The sequence below is a fragment of the Balearica regulorum genome, chromosome 2 (assembly GCF_011004875.1).
Source record: "Balearica regulorum gibbericeps isolate bBalReg1 chromosome 2, bBalReg1.pri, whole genome shotgun sequence".
Lineage (NCBI taxonomy): Eukaryota > Metazoa > Chordata > Aves > Gruiformes > Gruidae > Balearica > Balearica regulorum.
This window is the reverse complement of record NC_046185.1, coordinates 98,419,149-98,439,583: the sequence shown is the minus strand read 5'-3', so window position 1 is coordinate 98,439,583 and position 20,435 is coordinate 98,419,149. Positions and strand designations below refer to the sequence as shown.

At 42.7% G+C, this 20,435-nt stretch overlaps 2 protein-coding genes and 1 long non-coding RNA gene across 5 annotated transcripts in view; all 3 read left to right on the top strand.

Moving 5' to 3' along the window:
- Positions 1 to 20,435, top strand: part of TBC1D7 (TBC1 domain family member 7) — a 258,846-nt gene that overhangs the window by 110,761 nt on the left and 127,650 nt on the right. The gene's annotated exons all lie outside the window — the stretch shown is intronic.
- LOC104635025 (transmembrane protein 14C) lies at positions 1,404 to 8,272 on the top strand. 2 transcript variants are annotated; one of them, XM_075745105.1, is made up of 6 exons: positions 1,404 to 1,686; positions 1,908 to 2,000; positions 2,228 to 2,311; positions 4,581 to 4,682; positions 7,400 to 7,487; positions 7,679 to 8,272. In XM_075745105.1, the coding sequence occupies exons 1-6, from the start codon at positions 1,443 to 1,445 to the stop codon at positions 7,734 to 7,736; spliced, it is 669 nt and encodes a 222-aa protein (XP_075601220.1). In that variant the 5' UTR covers positions 1,404 to 1,442; the 3' UTR covers positions 7,737 to 8,272. The 2 variants fall into 2 exon arrangements, with proteins under 2 accessions (XP_075601220.1, XP_075601221.1); XM_075745106.1 differs by lacking the exon at positions 1,404 to 1,686 and having other exon boundaries at positions 1,968 to 2,031.
- Positions 8,338 to 18,929, top strand: LOC142600456 (uncharacterized). 2 transcript variants are annotated; one of them, XR_012833945.1, is made up of 3 exons: positions 8,338 to 9,613; positions 15,131 to 15,176; positions 17,380 to 18,929. It is a non-coding gene; the product is annotated as an uncharacterized LOC142600456 (long non-coding RNA). The 2 variants fall into 2 exon arrangements; XR_012833946.1 differs by lacking the exon at positions 8,338 to 9,613 and adding an exon at positions 13,063 to 13,375.

Sequence of the window (20,435 nt, the reverse complement as noted above, 5' to 3'; positions counted from 1 at the left end):
GGTGTTGTGTCTATTTTATAGTGCTTATCTTATGTCTGTTCTTGACATAATGGTCGCCCCTACTAAAACAGGTTTTATTGCTTCAGTTTTTAAATACATGAGCTCATGGCCACGGACATCACAATTACAGAAGCAAGCTCTCATGAGTACCAGGAAGAATCCAGTTTGCACAGAATTTTAAGAATTAAAAAAGCAAAAATTCCCCAGAATTTTGGTTCTAAGGTTTTGATTTACATGTAAATATTAGGCATTTGTAAAAATCCAGACTCTCTCTGTAGTAACAAAGAATTATGCATCTCACGAGACTCGGAACAATTTGTGAACAGGAGACCGAGAAGGAAAGTCCTAACAGTTTTTAAGGTGAAATACAGAAATAGTCCTGAGAGGAGAACTCTAATTTTCTATACCTTGAGAGAATGCTCAGCTACCAACCAGTACTTGGCAATTTGTTGTTGTTTTCTTGTGCACATCTGCCTTTTCAGAACATTTTCTGGTCTAGTTTCCTGGAAACTGCTTAGAATGATAGAGAGGAGGCAGCAGCGCAGAGAAAGAGGAGATGACAGCGGTGAGAAAGCTCTTCCTGTGTCAGAAAGGGTGAGCGAGCATGACACTGGTAGATGGAGCCATGGCTGCAAGAGACAACAGCCAGCCTGGCCAGCAGTGTCTCAGCTGAGCCCAGGTGAGTTCAGCAGCTCCAGCATCTGTGGATTTCTTCCAGTTTTCCTGCTTTCCTCTTGGGGAACCCCAGTACTGGGTTAGAAAGCAGAGCCCAGTGAAACTGGAGCCTCACAGCCATTACACAGCTTCAACAGAAAAGGGAACCCCATCCAGTATAGCTTAGATTTGTGTGAGTTGTGACACTTTTCAGGGATAGAGGAGATCTCTAAACCACTTGGTCCAACAAGGGAATTAAACTGCTCTCTATTTTCTGACCATTGGGCTAATTCATAAAGATGGGAAAATGTGAAATGCAGCTAGAGAAAGTTGCATTTTGCAGAAAGCACAGGCCTCTGATATTTCGTGCCTTCTGTTACAAAGAGGAACTGAAGCCCTTCAGCTCAGGGACCTGGCTGGAGGAGCGTTCTTTCTTTCTATATGGTTAAATGTCAATGGGAGATAAGTGCATAGCCAACTGGAATAAACCATGTAGCACTATATACGTGAAGAAAACCAGTTTCAGCACTTGAAAAAAAAAAAGAGTTTGTAGACAGACCTCTCTACATTTTTTCAGATTAAAAAAATGCAAAATATTTTATTTACAAGATATTTTCCATCTCCCACTGTTGCAGAACTTCTACAGTGGAAGACTCCTTTTTCTGTTGCACTAGTTGTACTTCTAATTTGAAGTACATAGAAATCCTCTACATCTTCCATAGAAGGGCTATACTGAAATTACTGATCAAAGCTAGCAGCAGCCTGTAGGCTGCCCAGGGTCGTAGCTCATGCCACAAAAAAAATCCAACCCCAATTTGTCAGCTCTACCCCATACCTCCACTTCTGGTACAGGACTAGGATTGGGTACACACGAATGCAGTTATAAGGGAGCTTTGCCCCGCACTGAACAAGCACACGAAAACCTCGTCTGCACTGAAGTCTCTCCTCATTTGCAGGCACCCGGGCTTGCTCGGGCATCGATACCCCCCCCCCGGGTATCTCCTGCCGGGGGAGTTACCCGCAGCTCTGCAGGTACGTAGGAAGGCACCAACTCCTCGGTAGCCCCAGGCTACCCTGCCTGCTCGTTTGTGGGTTGTTGTGGTTTTTTTTTTTGTTTGGGTTGGTGTTTTTGTGGGGGGGGGGGGGGGGGGTTTGTTGGTGTTGGGGGGGGGGTGGGGTTGGGTTTTTTTTGGGTTTTTTTGTTTGGTTTTTTTTTTTGGTTGAGGTTTGATTTTTCCCTTCCCCCAAAACAGCCGGAAAAGGAAAGTTTGGGGCGGTGCGTTGCTCCCTCGCCTCCCCTTCCGCAGTCTGCTCCGCCCCGGGTTGCTGTGGAGCGGGGCCGCCGGGTAGGTGAGCCTTGGTCGCGTACCCTCCCTGGTGGGGCTGACCCCGAAGTTCCCTCCGCCGTCCCCAGGCTGCATTCCCAGCAAATCGGTTTTTATCTTAGGCCTTAGGCTTTGGGAAAGCCTTGCTCGTGCAAAAGCCCCCTGTGGCAAAAAGTTTTGGGTTTGGGTTTTTTTTTTTTTTTCCTCTAAAAAATTGATAGTGACCCTCACCGCAGTTTCTTTTCCAGTTTTCAGTATGGCCGTGGACTGGCTGGGCTTTGGCTACGCCGCTCTGGTGGCATCAGGAGGGCTCATTGGCTATGCAAAAGCAGGTACGGCGCGGAAAGGTGCTTGTGTCTCCTTCACTCCCGCCCCCTGATAACTCTGTGAGCTGGGCGGCTTTTCACGAAAGCCTCCTATCTCGAAGTTCACGCAGATGTAAAGTTTATCAGTTTGTGCCATGTGCTGATAACTTGTTGCTGTTGGGGTGTGGTGCTTTTTGGGTTGAGCTGGTGCTTTGGGCTGATAAACCCACAATCTGCTTTCTGGTGCATGTGGATGCTGGTATCCTGCCTCTGCTTTGTGCTCTTTGGGTGAACTGGCATAAGTTTGCTTCAGAAAGGCTTTTCCCCTGCTATTTTAAATATAAACATTCTATAAATGTTCTGTATCTTCAAATGACATGAATCATCAGTTTTTTGTCCTTAGAGATTTAATCTCATTTTAATGTTTGATGCTAACAGTATGCTGTAAGCTGCAGAGAGTTTTCAGAAGGATCCTTTCCCCAAGTAGAGCTGAAAAGTGCAAATCAGTACATAAGCTTGTTCCTTTTCTGGGCTCTGCATCATAAGCTTACCCTCTGACCTACTGCTTTCATTTCCTGACCTTTTTCTGAGTTTGCCCTCTTCTGGACAGAACTGTGGGTTAATCCCTGCTGCAATACTGTCTCTTTCAGCTTTGAAAATCCCTAAGCCATCTTAGTGATATGAAGGTGCATTGCTGAAGTCAGTAAGAATCTTACCACTGCTTTTGGCTACATAGATGCTAATACCTATTCCAGTCTGTTTCTATTGGCTTGATTTGTCCTTTGGGCTGTGAGTGGAGTTTAGGGCAGGAGGGACAATACTGAGAACCTAACTAACTAATTCCTGGGGAACAGGAACTTGTATGGTCACTTGGGGAGGGGGGCGGGGAGAGAGAAACTATCATGTCCCTACTAATAACTTGGAGAAACATAAAATGGAACTTTCATCCCTAGAGCTAAGATGGTGATCTGTTCTTTTACAACCAGGTCTATTTACCTGTACAGACAGTGCTCAGCAGTAGGTGCCTTGGGAAGAATATGAGAACAGGGCAAGCAAAGAGTGATTGGTTGATTGATTTTATCTCTTTGTTCAGTAAGTTCTCTGGGTCCCAGTGTTCTGCGACTTAGGAACTTCCTGAGCCAGAAGCATTGTGGTTGTCCTACTAAGTCTATGTGCCATAGCTGCTTAAACAATGCCTCGAGGTAAAATTCAATAATATGATGGCCATTTGTGAGCTCTCAGGCTTGTGGAAAGAATTGTAGCTACCACACGTTGGTTGCTAAACTGTATTCTGTGCAGAGCAGCCACTTATTAGAGTATGTATCTTTTCCTTGCACATGTACAAGAATATCTGGTGCTTTCTGTCATCTTTATCTCTTGCTTTTGATACCAAAAGCAGGATCCGAAGCAATGTTATAGGTACCTTGTTGATTGAAAAATGATCACTTTCTGGTAGCAATATGTGATCCTTCTGTAACACTGAGAGGAGATCTTTATCAGCTTAGCCTTGCAATCTTGAGTCCTTTAAAAATTACCTGAAAAATAGAATATATAAAGAACCACCCTAAGTAGCATTAAGTCCTAAATTCTCCATTAACCTTATTGAGGGCATTCACCACTCACAGCGTTTATGCCACTTCATTACTTGATGTAATCTATAAATCAACAATTTGGGTGTGGTATCCTTCATCTTCTGGTAGCTTGGGATTATCATTTATACTGAGGACTTGATCCAAAGTTTAGGTGAGTCCAGGGAACCTTCTTCCAAAGTCTACAGTTTCCTTTGGATCACCTCTCAGCTGTACTTAAGAGATATGACCTCTCTTATTCAACTCCGCTCTCTTCTTTGGCAACTTTTTTCTTTGTCTGCATGCCCTCCTGCCCAGTTCAGTCCATGTGTCCTTTCTGATATTAAATCCTTATTATTTAATCCACCTACTGCCTCTCAAGAAATTCTGACATTACTGTGTTGAAACAACATGCTTCAGTTTGCACAAAGAAAACACCTATTCTTTTACTTTTCTTGCTATTTTTTCCATCATAAATACATTAATGGCTTTTTTTGCTAAAGAATTAAATACTAATGCTGTTTGTACCTTATGCAAGAGTATTTGAACGTGTTTCTTGATGCAGATCAGCATGGTCTTAATATCTTAAAAAAACCCTCTCTAATCTGCTTTATAACAATGAATGCCCATACTTTTTTTATTACTGTTGGTGTTTTACAAAACACAGAAGCTGATGAGCCAGTTTATTTCTGAGCTTCTAATAAATGCTTTGTGTTTTACTTATTCAGGTAGTGTCCCGTCATTAGCTGCTGGCCTGTTCTTTGGGAGTTTGGCTGGACTGGGTGCCTATCAGCTCTCACAGAATCCAAATAATGTTTGGATTTCTCTGAGTAAGTAACCTAAAGTTTATATTTACCCTAAAATAACTGGATACTTAAAACAAGTGCCTAAAAGTCTTTGCAGAAGAGTTAAACTGATGATGTTATAAATGTAGTTTCAATCCAATCTTCAAACTTGCGTTTTAGTGAAAAATCTCCGTTAGTGGCCAAACTCCACTGCTCTTCCTGGAATGTGAACTGTTAGCATTACTTAATTGTTTTTTTAAAAAGAAAGTATTGAGAATGCATATTAAAACCTGCTTGTCTTGGTATGTCTTGTTCAGTGATTTCTCACTATGTTCCTGCATCCTTTTTGCAAGAAGTATAAAGTGCTTTGGGTCATAGTTCAAACTTACATTTTTGTTTCTTTTCTACAACAGGAGAGGAAAATATCTGTTATTTATCATTAGAGTTTGTCTTCCGAATATCAAAAAACCTATAGGTTGTGAAGGAAAAACGTGTGCTAGGATAAAGTGAAACTTAGGTGGTTTAAAAAAATAATCAAATACCATTCTTTCATGTCCTTCAGAAAAAAAATAAAACAGACAAGCATTTTCTGTTTAAAAACTTGTACGTAGCATGGTGTGAATCTCCAAAATGCAACTTCTGTCTTTCTGCCCTTTACCACAGAGAGCTCAGAGAGCTCAGGGTTGTGATCAAGTTAGGACGATTATCACCTATCGCTTTAACCTGTGCCAGTCGCAAGATAACATTACTTGAACTTTTCGCATTCACTAATAAGTTAGGGTAGCTTGCAGTTGAAGGGGGCCGAGAAAATATGTGTACGTAATTCCTGCAGCTCAGCTGATGCCTGACACTTGTTAGGCTGCTGTATCTCAGATACTTGTGAGCACGTGTTTTGTGTAATTCTTTGGCCAGTGTCTGTGTTAGTATGCTCTCCTCTCCTGATCTATAGAAGACATCAGTGCATGACAGTCCTCTAGCACTAGCTATGTTTCAGTCCCCAGGCTTAGCTGAATTGGTGGCTACCACCAAGCACATGTCTCGTATTAGTGTGTTCGAAGGATTGTAGTGCAAGGGAAGTGCTAGTAAATTGATGTCTGACCTCTGTGTCCTCTTTTTGGCTGGATCCCACTTTCAGCATCCTGCATGAGACTGGAGCACTTCAGGAAGAGTGATTCCCCTGCAGATTGCCCATACTGTCAGCAGATTATTTTATTATCACTGAAAATGGCAGAGACTGTGATTGGCTTATTTATGTGTATGACAGATATGTGGAATTACAAAGGTGTTGCAAACCTGGGGAGTTTTAACGGGGAAGTAAGCTTCAGTAATGTAGTTTCTTCTTCCTTCTTCTCAGAACTGGAGCTTCCCTTCTCCCTGACTTTGAGAAGATAACCATGGAGAGTCACTGCTTAGTCAGTGCTTAAAGAGCTGCCACTGACTACAGCATTTGTTCACTGAAGTGGTGACATAGCATCTAGCTCTTTGATATGTGAAAGAAGTGAAAGGGGAAGGCTCAGCATTTCTCTCTACTTCAGCATTGTCTACAGTGCAGTGCACTTTCACATCTGCTAGACAGGCCAAAAGCTGTGCATGGTCAAGCCTAAATAACTGGAATAAAGTGCAAATACAGTAGGCTTTACAGGAGTGAGACAAAGTAATTTCCCAAATGTGAGATACAGATACATTTCTATAATTCAGTAGCATATAGAGTCTTTTCCTCCTCCTTTTCATGCTTTATAAAGCTTTTGGAGAAGGTGTGTTGTACTGCTGTCTTAGACAAAATTACATTTAGTGAGGTGTGCATATTTTGAAGACTGGCTGCTGATTAGAGCTTGAGGTATTTGCATACTGAAGTATTTTAGTTCTTTCTTGTGTATTATACTGTGGTCCCAGTCTTTTACATATCCACTGATATAAGACTGTTAGATGTCAAGGACAATATTTAGAGTGGTGTTAAGGAGGCTAGTATTGAAGATGAGCTGGGTCCTGCAGGACCAGCTATCATGCAGAAGCCCTGGTAGAAGGTAAGAGTGGTTGGAACAACATGTTAATATGTAGCTGTTACCACTGGGTAGCAGATGCCTGCTAAGGATTTAATCAGTATGTTTTCAGTATAGTTTTCTTGGTGTTCTGTCTGTCTTTGAGATAAGGTGTTTCAGGGATTGCCATTTTACTGGCTCAGTGAAACTAACTGGTTCTTGTCTCTGTGTCAAGCGGTCGGGGGTAGCTTTAACTCTCTGAATTTAATAGGTGGTGTCCAGGGCTGAAATGGGTTGATAATGCTTAGCATTTACATAGCACATTTCCCTTTCAAAGTCTTTTGCAAACATAAACTAGTTATTTCTCAGAACATTACTGCAAGTTGGACAAGAAAATGCTATCTCCCTTTTATGAAAAGTAGGGGAATTACGTACACAGGTTCAGTACTTTTCCTGTGCACAGGGAACAAGTCAGTTCCAGAGCAGCATAGCATAGATTGTTTGCAGTCTCCAAAGCAGCACACTTTGACAAAGAAATTTGAGGAGTGTGTGCGGAAGCATATGGAGTGCACTGTCTGCTAGAACTTGATTTATAATATTTATTCTTCACATACTGAGGCATTCCAAAGTTTACACAGTTTATTGGCTCTCTTAGTCCCTCACATCCTGTTTCACTTTGTCCTTGATGCTACTAGTCTTGTCTGTTCCGTTAGTTTTGAATTGTAGTGTCTCTCTCACATGCGTGCATCTCTGCTGACTGGACTGTATAATCTCTCGTTTAAGTTACATCTGGAACACTGACTGCCATCATGGGAACAAGATTTTACAACTCTGGAAAATTCATGCCTGCAGGGCTAATTGCTGGTGTCAGGTACAACATAATATACTTTTTTTTTTAAACCTCCTATGTGTGATTTCTTATTTGCTTAATTAAACTGAGATGGAGCAAATCGTATTTTCTGTAGCTTTTTTGTTTCTATGTACCAGTTACATGGGAAGTATTTGAAAATTAATTGGCAAATTATTATTATTGTTTAATTCTGTGTTTTTCCCTGTATACAGTTTGCTAATGGTTGGAAGATTAGCACTGAAGATGACGGAAAAGTCCCATGATAAATAACTGTTCATTTTACAGTTTAATATCTGGATAAGGAAACCTGATAATGAAGTTGCTTGAATGCAGAAACAAGAAGATGGAATAATTTTCTATATCAAGACATTTTTTTTTGCCTTTTTTATATAAAGGGGAGTAGAATGATGAGACAGATTGTTTACATACAAGGTGTCATTTGTTTCAATGTTCTGGTAGAGCTATTACTGTGTAGTGAGAACCTGGTCCTGAGTTTGATTTTTCAAGACACATTTCAGTGCATATTAACACTTCCAGTTTTCATATTCCAAAATATACTGCTGACATGTATGAAGCAAAGAGGACCTGTAGTTAAGAAAGTATCCACAAAGAGGTACCGTGAGTAATTGGCTAAATAAAACAGTGTTTGAACATGTCTTTCATACTGAGTATTACAGTATGCTTTACCTGTTGCATTCTGAGTTGATACACCATGTCTGTATAACACCAAACAGATCTTACCTTTTTATTGTGAAATGATGCTAAAATGTTGCTTTTCTACAAGTAAAATCTGTTATAAACCATTATTTGGCATGGGTTTTTATTCTTTCTGTGTGTATGGGGGTAGGGGTTGGGGTTTTTTACCTTGTTTTCTTAGTGGAAGTCTTTGCAGTGAACTGTTATCCAAGTGCTGTCTTTTGATGATATTTAAAAATTGCTTTTTAAATGGAGGGGCAGAAGATTAAATTAGGGGCCTTCATTAACACTGCATTAAAACAGTTGTTGGAAAGGAACTTGCTCTGTGGATTAATTAAACAAGATCTGTGCTAGGCCAAATGAACAGTTGAATGTGATCTGTCCAAAGGACTGTATAACCAGAATAAAATAGTCTAACACTATGTAATTCTGATCATACAGGCTTATTTGACAATAGAATGTATCAGCATTTTATTTTTATCACTTAGGGAAGTGGCTGTGCCTCTTCAAATCTGTCTTTACTAGGCAACGTTGGAGCTGGAAGAGTTCCTGGCTTGGCTGTGGTGCCTGAGGACTGTAGCGTGGAAGAGGCATCGGTAGCATCTGGTGCCTTTGTTGACACACCAATCTTGATTACTTCTCCTGCGCTCAGTCTTCCCAGCTCTATTTGTGCAGGCACAGTTAACATGGACTTAGCACTAGGATGGAAGAGAGAGGCAAGAAATGTGTGGGGGAAAAAAAAAAATCCTTTATCAACTTACTCGTTAGTGATATATGATTATTGATAAACTAGGATTCTTACAGTGTGTAACTCATATTTTAAAGTGGTATTTTACATAGTGACTACCTAAGATTTTACTTTGGGACCTCTATGCCACTGGTTATATCAAAACTTTGTCAACTGCATAACATAATTGTGGCCAAGCAGGTTTAAATTAATTTACATGTTATGCACAGTACTTCCCATTTTGTAGTGCTTAAAGGAATTTGTAACAATTCTCTCAAACTGCGTAAAGCAAATACTAAACTATGTAATTGCTCCATTTCAGTGGTCACTTCAAAGCTTGTATTTCCTACTCTGAAAATGGCATTTAACAGTATTGAGACAGAGTCACATTTCCCTTGTGGATCAATGGAAACCCATGCAGTAGTAGATTGAAGGTTGCCGTAGTAGAAAGTAGTAATTACAAGCGGATCTATAGATGTTGGGCCAATTGTGCTGTGTGTTACTAATTCTCTTTGCAAAAATTATAAAAATAATTCCAGGTTTTTGAACATATTTCATATTGTAACATCTCTTGTTTCCAGGCAGTTAATCTGTAAATAACCTCATCTGTACAGGATGGATCTGCAGGGAGCAACACTAAAAACGTGTAAAAGCATGTCTGAAATTCTAGTCTCAGTTAAATCATAGTCTCTTTGACCATGCTGTAAGCAAAATCCAACAGAAGGTTTGTAATTACCGTTACATGTTTTAAATCACCCCGTGTAACTGAATAGAAAATTCCATCCCTGCTATAGAATTTTCTAGAGCTATTCAAGATTTAAAGAGATTAATATCCTTCTCCAGACTGCCTGTGCTTTTAGGCTGATTGTTGGACAATCCTGTAAGTTTTCTTTCCTGTTTTTATTGTGTAGGTTTGGCTGGATTTTTTCCACTGACGGTGGTTTCCATGTAAATTGAGATGATTACTTTTGCATTGAATTTGCTGTGGCCATGTTGTGGTTTCAGTGAAACTTCATGCCGAGAGTCAGGTTGTGTATGAATGTAAGGTTTGGAAAGAGAGATTGTTATTTATTTTTAGGAAATGAACTGTTGAAATAATTCTTAAATTAAGGCTACTCTATTCAAATTACTCTGAAAATAAAAATGTTAGTTTAATATTACACATAGTATCAGCTGTCAGCATGAGCTGAAATGAGTACTGATTTTTTTAACAAGGCATGGGAACAGGAAACCTGTTTTACAGTACACAGACTGGGTCACCAGGATTCAACAACTTGGAGTTTAATCATGCCTCCAGAACTCAAAGCCAGTATAATAATGAGAGAAGGAGAGGGTTTGGGTTATCAAATCCTCATTTCCCAGAGTGAAGACACAGGCCCTCTATTCCACATGTTGTTGTCAAATCTTCAGTGCCTCGTGGAAGCTGGGTGGCTGCAGGAAATGTCAAGTATTTCACCCCTCTCCGAGAGGCTCACTCAAGACTAGAGAAGGGAATTTCCTATTAATTTTGGTAGATAAACAATCTCTTGAAAGTAGGAGCTTTCCCTAGACTTTGTGAAGGGGATGTATAAGCATACCCATCTTGGTAATAGCAGTTGGTTACCAAGAGTCCTGGAAAGCAGGGGGTGTTATGTTCCCTTCAGCTCCCACTCTGGGGGGGGTTCAAGCTTCCCTCAGGCTGTGGATATCCCATGGGGGGGGGGGGGGGGGGGGGGGGGGTGGTTGGTTGCCTGGGGAAGCCACACTGCAGCAGAGAGTGCAAAGTGCCTGGGACCTGTGAGAACAGGGACAACTATTCTTTTTAGTCATCTTTTAAAGCTAAATAGTAACTGGTAAAAATACAGAAACATCCTGCAGCTGAGAAATGGAACTCGGGCTCCTCTGCCCAGGTAGAAAACGCATAGCACAACCTCAATTTCACCTATGCTCTATGTTCACTTCTGGCTACCCCCAGGTTCTTGCCCATTCAGGATCTTACTTGTGGCCTCCCAGTTGCTCACCCTGGGGCAGCACCGGGCACATACAGGCTGGGAATGTTACAACCCACCCAGTTAGTGGAGATGTGAGCAAAGATTTGGAGGAGGTGAAAATCTTGTACGCTTGAGTGCCTTGATGGTGCCTTAGTTTTTACAGGTACCACACTGAGACATCTAATACAGCAATAATGTACTGTGGCTCAATTGCAGTGTTGAGGAGAGGAAAAGCAGTCTTTCTACTCACCCAGTGATAGATGTCACACCCTAAGCTGTTCTTTCAATTAATGTGACATTTGCAGGTAGCAGAGTCTCTTTAATTTACTGCAAATCTGTGGTATAACGTAAGACTGTAAGTACACTAGTAGTATAGACAACTGTCTTATACGGACTAGCAAAGGAGAATGAGGATGGAAAATGTTTCAAGTGAAACGGTTTAGAAGGGAAGTAGTCATGTGCTGTCCTACTTTATTCCTTCTTCTAAGAATATAGTACATGACTGTTTTTTAATGCAAAGCGTATCCCCTAGCTCTCATTCTGCTGCAGGCTCTGAAAGTGCAATTTGCCATGTCCCAGTTCTGTCATTCATTGTGCTGGGAGCTGTTGGCACTCTGTCATCCCCGGCTGAGGGTCAGTCCGTGCCGAAACTAATATGGCCTGAAGTATTACACAATTATCCTTTTGTGGTGTTAAAATTGCTGGCTTCTTGGCATTATGGTCATGCTTTCTGACTGCACAGTTTAATCACCTGGAAAAATGGGAGGGGGGAAAAAAGGTCAGAAGAACCTCCAGGCAGTTATGACAGGAGGAGGAAAGTCTTTGTTCCTCCAGAATCCCTACAAGTAAAAATGGCAAAATGTTGTGTCAATAATGGCACAGAGACATCTGGACACATCTCCTCTCCCGCTTCTTTGAAACGCCATGCTGGAGCATGTCAAAATGCTTACGGTTGGTTTTGTGCCGTATCCCCAATTCAGTTCAGCGCACAAGTGACTTTGGCTGTTCTTTTTAGTCTTGTGCTTCTTTTCTGAACCTGTGAAACGGAGATAATGTTTTCTGTATCCATTCCCTTGTCTTCTACATTGCTATCTCATACAGGGCGTGGCATAACATGTTCCGCACCCCAGAAGCAAGAATTGGTAGGTCTGATACTGTTTTATTGCTGACAGTTAATACACTCTGTCCTTGTTTTAATTTAATACTCTTTAAAAAAATACCCAATGAGGAAAATTATGGTAGGACAAATGTCTGTATTTCCCTTCTTTCATTTAATTAAATGTCAGCATTTGCATAGTAGTTTGAGGTCCTGTCCTGCATGTACTATAACTAAGTTAAACTGAGTTTTAGTACTTAGAATCATAGAATATGCTGAGTTGGAAAGGACCCACAGGGATCATTGAGTCCAACTCCTGACTCCGCACAGGGCAACTTAACAGTGAAACCATGTATCTCAGAGCATTGTACAAATGCTTATTCGACACCAGTAGGCTTGGGGCCATGACCGCTTCTCTGGCAGCTTGTTCCAGTGCTTGACCACCCCCTCAGTAAAGAACACACTCTCCTTTTTTTTTTTTAATCTTTCCTTTTTTATTTTGTCTTTTTTATCTTTTTCTCTTTTTTTCTGTTTCTCTTTTCTCTCTTCCTCTCTTTTCTCATTTTTCTTTTTCCTCTTTCTGCTCTTTTGCTCTCCTTTTCTCTCCTTTCTCTCCTTTTCTTTTTCTTTCCTTCTCTTTTTCTCTCTCTCCTTTCTTTCTTTCTTTCTTTTCCTCTTTTTCTCTTTTTCTTTCTCTCTTTCTCTCTCTTTCTCTCCTTTTCTCTCTTTCCCTCTCTTTCCCTCTCTTTCCCTCTCCCTCTCTTTCCCTCTCTTTCCCTCTCTTTCTCCTTTTTCAGTTTGCTCTTTTCCCTCTTTTTCGTTTTGTTGTTGTTGTTGTTGATGCTGTTTTTTGAGGGAGGTGTCTTTTTTTTTTTTTTTTCCCCCTGGTTGGTTTGTTAGGTAGCGGCCGGCGGTGCTGGAAGCGCGGGGGGCGCGGAGGGGCCGGGCGGCGGGCAGAGCCCGGAGGGGCCGGCAGTGCTGCTCCGGCACAAGCCGGCAGCCGGCAGAGGGGGACGCCCCCCCCGAGGCATGCAGGCGGGGGTAAATGACAACAAACAGCGCTTACCTGCTTCTGGTTTGGGGGTTACCCACCTGTAGTTATATCTGACCTGGAACAACAGATACGTTCCTTTTGCTCACTCAGCCGAATAGGAGCGTCCGCTTCTTTATTACCTTTGCACTGGCCTGAGGAATGAAAAATGATTGAGGGACAAAAAAGAAAAAGCTTCTCTCGCCAAGCATACAGCACAATCCCAAAGTAGTGCTGCTAAGGAGCTGGTAATAATCGCGTGAAGAATGACAATAAAAACCTCCTGCCATTCTTCCTACACCCCCTGAGGGAAAATGCTTCCTATCTGTATTGGAAGATCAGCCCAGCCTTTCTCACGCGTGTATTTACAGCAAGGAACAAAATCTGCAGGTTCGGTCAGCCTGAGTCATAAGCAGAGGGGATTTAGCAAGACAGGCCTCCTTCTCTAGGCACTTTTAAGAAACACATAAACGTTATAGTTTTGTAAGCTGTTGCAGTAGATATAGAGATATAGATATATAATCAGGGAGAGGATGTTGGATACATTTCTTTGGAGGCAATGCTCTTTCAGCAGTGGTATAACAATAGGAAATGGCCAGGATCAAATTATCTGCTGTTACCTGAAGGCATCCCTTCTGTAGGAGAGTTATTAGATGCTCTGAAATTCCTTTTCGCTCCTCTGTCCCCCAATAAACCTGCGCGCAACTTCCTCTAGGGATGGCCAAGTATTGCTCTATTAGTATGCAGCACCACAGCAAGCAGGGCAGAAAAATACACACCAGGAGGAGAGAAAATAGATGAAAAGCAGCAGGAGCAAAGTAAACGCTTTAAAACTCAGGACAGAAATTTCTCTCCGCTGAGATTCCTGCTGGTCTGTGGGGTCATGACAAGACCTAAAATATTCTGAGGTGATAGTGAGGTTGGTCCACTTCCCCAAGTTCTGTTCTGAAAACAAAAATGAAGCCTAAACTAGGAGGTAGGGGAAATTTTTTGTGATTTGAAGAACTCAAGAATCACAACAATGGGCACAGAGTGACAACCCTAAAATCCTCTGAAAGTATCCTAATCCATAAAGCCATTGTGAAAATGATCTTTCTGGTTCTCTGGATAGTTACATATCCCTGGTGTTTAGCAGTGCACTAGATGCTCCACTCTGCAATGCATTTATCCTATACCCAGCAACACCTTTAATTCCCAGATGCTACCTCACCTGCCATCCCTGCAGCATTTACATCGGCTGAGGGGCTGTCACCAGGTTTTCTCCTCCATGTGCCTCTGCTGCCTCATCCCTGCCAAACAATAAGGACTCTCTGTTCAACTTACTCTTATAAATATTGTCTATATAATTTTATTGTTATATAAATTTATTTATTTATGTGAAAGTCAGATAGGTAGTTTAACAGCAACTTCCTCGGGCAGCACAGAGAGTCCCTGTTCAACACAAACCCAATTTCGGCTACATCCTTCTCATAGCCTGGTGTGCATCCAATGCATGCACTCATGCACGTGCACAGCAACAGACTGTGCCATGAATGCACAGGAGTTTTATTCACACTTTTTTTAAGCGTTTTGTTTGCTTATTTATGTTGTTGGTATTTATCAGTGGATATAACATTTGTTTCTGTATATCCCATTCCTATACTGTCAAGCAAGCAAATATTCCCGATAGTCAATGGTAAAAGGCTACAGACTTTCTGAGACAGAGGTGGCAGCAGCCTGCAATTATTCCTGTTCCCCTTAGCTGTCAGCCATCAGAGTACCAGCTTCTGTAGGGAACGGTGTATTGCACGAAGGCAGAAAATAGCCATAGATTTTGTTAGACATACTTAATTTATAGAATATATCCCACAGGATGCCCTTCAGGATCAGGACTTTCCTCAAGAGTATTCCTTGCATGTGAGTGTTAACCGTAGGGTGTCACCTATAGACACTCAGCTTGCTTTAGACAGCAATCTCTGTAACCATGGAGCAAAAGACCTCCTAAAAGAGCATGTTAAAAGCATTCAAATCCTTCCCTATCAACCATAAACAGGGTGTGCCACATATGTTAAAAATCCAGCAGGAAAGAGAAGAGTTAACTATCTAAACAACCATGTTAAGTAAGATCTAATTAGTGCTAATCTCTGTTTTTCTTTTTTGCCCCAGGAGCAGTAAGTGTACACAGAAGAAGAGGAGGTTTGGGGGAAGAAGGGTAAGAGAGGTCAACCTACTATTAATTGCATCTTGTTTAGCTGGGTCACTGCAGTTGACCTCATTCAAATCTTTAATTGACATCTTGGTTTAAAATCCAAGATGGCAACACCATGCAAGATTTGTGCTCACTCAGAGTCCTGCTGTCTTCATTAGTCTCTCATTCTTTATCAAACATGTATTTCACATGCAGCTGAACATTTACATTCAGCTGAGGTATTGCCCGGAGATAGAGTGACTCTTGTATTGCCATGCCCAGACTAGTGCTGAGTCCTGCACTTCCATTTCATCCAGAAAATGTGAGAATGGCTTATGCCACTGTTTCCATCAGTTCTGAGAGGAAATAGGATTGTGCGGCATCCTTGGGAGCAAGGGAAAAAATTAAAAGACAGGTGGTTAACTAAAAAAAAAAGGAAGAGCGAAACATCTGAAGTGCTATGAAGATGTTGCTTTGGATGAAGGTTTCTGAGAAGATTATCCTGAGGTGCAGCAGGGCTAAGCATTGCTGACCTAAGGCATCCTGTGCCATCTGACCCACCTGAGTTTCTGTCCTTCCGTCTTTAGTATTTTGCTTTTCAACAGAGAGATCTGACTGTGGTCATCAGTAAATCTCTTTGCAGATCTTCCCAAAAACCTCTCAAAAATCCAAATATTTCCCTGCAGAGGAGAACGTAAGGAGAAGGTATTTTTGTGTTAATTTCTCCTGAGGTTGCTCTGAAATTTATGGAAGAGGGGAAAGCTGAAGCAATAAGCTTTCCTTTAGGTGCCTCTGGAGGCAATACTGATTCAGGCTTAGTTTAATCACCATGCCTGAGTAAACTAATATTCACTAATCCACTCAAAATTGTTTTTTAAAGGAGATACACTTACAGGATCCTCTCCCTGAAGACAAGGGAGTCCGAGGCACTCTCCACCCAACTGCCCTGAGTGAAGGAGTTCGAACTGGAGCAGGCTGGGATCTCAAGATCTCAGAGTCAATGTCCCTTTTCCTCTCCATCAGGAAAGTTTCCTATTCCTGGGGAGTTCCCTCTGCATGGGAAATGAAGTTCTGCATGGCTTTGGCTTATGAGCAAGACTGACTGGATATGTCATCAGTAATTTTAGGGTGAAGTTCCCAACTACCCTGTTATCTGCACCCATGGCAGAGCTGTCTGTGTGACAGCCAGCCAGGAGAGGGGGCAACGTGGCTGTTCCCCTCCATACAGTTAAAGCGAAGCTGCCTTAAGTCATGTTGGCTAGTCACAGCTTGCCAGAACTGGGGGGCCAGCCGAGAATAACACAAGTGCCATCATGCGTTAGTTACACCTTCTCCAGCCCCTCATATCTCTTACGCACCAGGTGTGGTCTTTACTATGCCAGAGGAGCTCTCCTTTCCCTTTGTACAGTCTGTCTCCTACAGAGGGGTTGGACCAAATTATTTTTTTTAAAAAGGCATCTTCTTGGAGGAATGTTCTCATGGCCTCTTCTGGAAAGTCAGTATTTTTTTTTATCTGGTTTCCCAAAGAATTGAGGTTCATATAGTCGTGCGATGCCCACCCAGCCAGTCCCCTTTCTGCCAAAGGTTTTGACCTTCCTGTCACCTTCAGCTGAATTTCCCACAGAGGTAGAAGTTCCAGCAGCTTCAGTTCTTTAAGATTTGTGAGAATCATGAATAGAGGAGCTGAATAGAGGAGCAGAGGGAAAATTCAGCAGAGTCTGTTTGACATCTGCCGACCACCCAAGCATCATTCGAATGGTCCTTGACCACTCACACCATGTGTAGTCTCCTGGTGGGAGGGTAGAGACAGAGAAGGAGCAGAACATTTTGGAAGCATCTAGAGAGGGGCACAAGGGCACAGGAAGATACTGCACAAAGAGGCACAGGGAACGCAAGGAACTAGACTTTGTTAGTCCTGCTGATGATGGAGAACTAGAAAAAAGACTGTAGATAGACTTTGAGGATTATCAACACATTTATATCAAGAAAAGCGACTTTATAGTGCTAGGATATAATCTTCTGTTGTTCTAGTGTTACTGTTGTCAAACCACAGTAGGGCCTACAGTTCCTAGTGGAGATGGAAGTGCCAATGTGCTTGGTGCTTTATGAATCCTCGCCCAGAGGTGTTTCACCCTGAAGAGACCCTGGGGATGGAAACCTCAGCCTGGAGTTCAAATTTTTACTGACTGATTTTGAAATTGTTGTTAATGTGTTTATTTATTTCCAGATCTGGGAAGGATGAAGCACAATTTTGAGCCTGAGTGTGTCCAAGGGGATACCTGAGAAGACCTGAGCTGAAAGAATTGGTCTTTGGAAAGGGAATTGCTGTGATCATGGTGTGTTGGGGAAAGATGCCTTTTTTGTGCAAGCCTAACCTTTCCTCTAAGGCAGTCTCAGAGGAGGGAATAGGGCTATACAGCATTTGTTTATAATGCTCTGATGTTCATTTCTGCAAGTGTTTGTCAGGGATGCTTTTGGGTGAGAGGCTGGCAAAATGCTGAGATACTGAATGCTGGAGGAAGGGAACATTTCTAGTCTGATGAATGGAGAGAGTCCTGGCTGGGGACCAAAGGGACAATGGTGCGGTGCTGTGAGGTACATTCCCTGGCTCACTGTGAATTCTGCAGTTGTGATGTTATAACTACAGCCTGCATTGACTCCTCTTAGCTACTGGAGGAGGTTCTGAGGCCGAAACCTTCATCACCACGGCCTGGAGGGCTCTTCCCTGTTTTATTGGTGTCATCTCCAGAATATCTTATCCCTTTCCCTCTCCCCTCATATTTTTGACCCTTTGGTCTCTCTGACCCATTAGGTTAGGTGGCAAAAGGCTCATCTCCACACATGCAGGTGGGGCAACCTGAAAATCTCCCTGCCCTGGCTTCTCCCAGGGGGGTCTCTAGGACATCTCAAAGACTGAGAGGGTCCCTGCCCAGGGTAGGAGATGCATCGTGGGATGCAGGGGATGAGTATCTGGGGATCACACAAAACTTATTGCAGGAGGTTTTGGGGAAGAACCAAAGGTGGGGACAGGGAGGGATCAAGGTGGCCTGGGGAGGAACAAGCATGGGAAAATAGAGGGATAAGGGTGTAAAAGGCACAGATCACGGGTAAGCAGGGGCTGGCCAGGGCACTTGTGTGCTCCTGACCAACACGGTCTGTCTTGTCTCCTCCTTGTTAAACTCTTTTCCTGGGTGAGAGACTCCCTATCTATGTGTGCAAGTGGTATGGGGTGTGAGTGCCACCTGCATTGGGACTGGGGGTCACAGGCATCTGGGCATCCATGGTACCAGCAACTGGACCCAGTCTGGGTGTGTATGTTGGCATGTGATGGAAAGCAAGTATTGAACTGGTCTAGCTAGCAGGAAGGGTAAGTGCCCAGGGAGCTGGGTATGGAAGTAGCCATAAGTCTGGGCTGGGTGTGCATGTGTCCTGTGCATTGGGAACATGGAGGTGCTGGTGATCTGAGAGGTCCTGGCCAACTGGGGTCTGCTGGGAGACCTCTGTATGTGCATGAGCATAGGAGGCAACTGGAGGTGAGAGGATCCAGTGCCAGCTGCTGGGCAGGCTACCAGAGGGATCCACATTGTATTAATACATATATATACATATATGTATGTATGTATGTATGTATGTATAAGGGAGGTGATTCTCCCTTTCTACTCCACTCTTGTGAGACCCCACCTGGAGTACTGCATCCAGATCTTGGGTCCCCAGTACAAGAAAGACATGGAGCTGTTGGAGAGAGTCCAGAGGAGGGCCATGAAGATGATGAGAGGGCTGGAGCACCTCTCCTATGAGGACTGGCTGAGAGAGTTGGGATTGTTCAGCCTGGAGAAGAGAAGGCTCCGGGGAGATATCAGGACAGCCTTCCAGTACCTGAAGGGGCCTACAGGAAAGCTGGAGACGGACTGTTTACAAGGGCATGGAGAGATGGTACAAGGTGTAATGGCTTTAAACTAAAAGATGGCAGATTTAGATTAGATATAAGGAAGACATTTTTTACAATGAGGGTGGTAAAACACTGGAACAGGTTGCCCAGAGAGGTGGTAGATGCCCCATCCCTGGACACATGCAAGGCCAGGTTGGACAGGGCTCTGAGCAATCTGATCTAGCTGAAGATGTCCCTGTTTATTGCAGGGGGGTTGGACTAGATGTCCTTTAAAGGGCCCTTCCAACCCAAACTATTCTATGTTTCTATAATTCTATGATTCTATGATTCTCTGATACATCTATTTTTGTACCACTAATAGAGGAACAAGGCTGTTGGTGCTGTGTAAATGCTGAGTGTTTCTGTATTGATCTGTGTGGCCAGCTCTGTGTGTCTATGTATATACATGTACATGGCATATACCCGTGTTTGTGTGTGCCTACTGGGAATATATTCTCGGCTGTGCTATGGGTTGGACCTGGGGGAGTGGAGCTGCAGCAGCCTCACCTCTCTCGGGCTGCCGGATCCGGCAATCCCGAACTAAACCCCGCTGACCCTGCTGGAGGATACCAGCAGGGCGCTGCGGCTCCTCACCTTTGGATACTGGGCCAAAATGCCTGTGTCTCAGTTGTGCAGCAGGCAGGCTCCAAAACAAAATCTGTGTCTCTTGCTCACCCAGAGCAGTGGGCACAGAGAAAATATCCCTCCTGTTGCTTTACGTGTCCAAATCCTTCATCTGTTTCCCTGTTTCCCTACTCACTGATCCATGCCCTTGCAATGCGTGTGAGCAGAAAATATCTACGATGTTTTCCTTTACACTTCTGAAATACAAGAATTACCAATTGTATCAATAAGTAAAAATAATCTACTTTTCAGCTGGAGTGAATTTTTATAAATGGTAAAATGGTCTAGAAATACAGCTCTAGATGGAAATCCTGACCCCTCATTGTTCCTCATCTCAAAAGCCTTTCTCATATAAACCTAAAATGAACTGCACGAGTGCCAGCAATCTGTCTCTGGCAATAAATGAAATTCAGGTGACAAAATCAAATATGATTTGTTTCTTCAGAATCATAAGACGATATGATGGGTGCAGCATGGTGGAGCCACTGTAACACAATACAAACTTAAACAAAAGGCAATGTGGGGACGAAAGATGGCTTTGTTCGAGTTATGAAAAATAAATACCAATAAGCTTGCTTTTACCAGGTCTGATCACATTTTAGATTTCCAGCTGAATTGCTATATACACATTGCTACCAATGCTGATCCCAAACATTAACCCGATGTAGCTAAAGTGGAATCTGGCTGTGGGACAGAATGGGCTGAATTTGGACATGGAGATTGTAAATCAC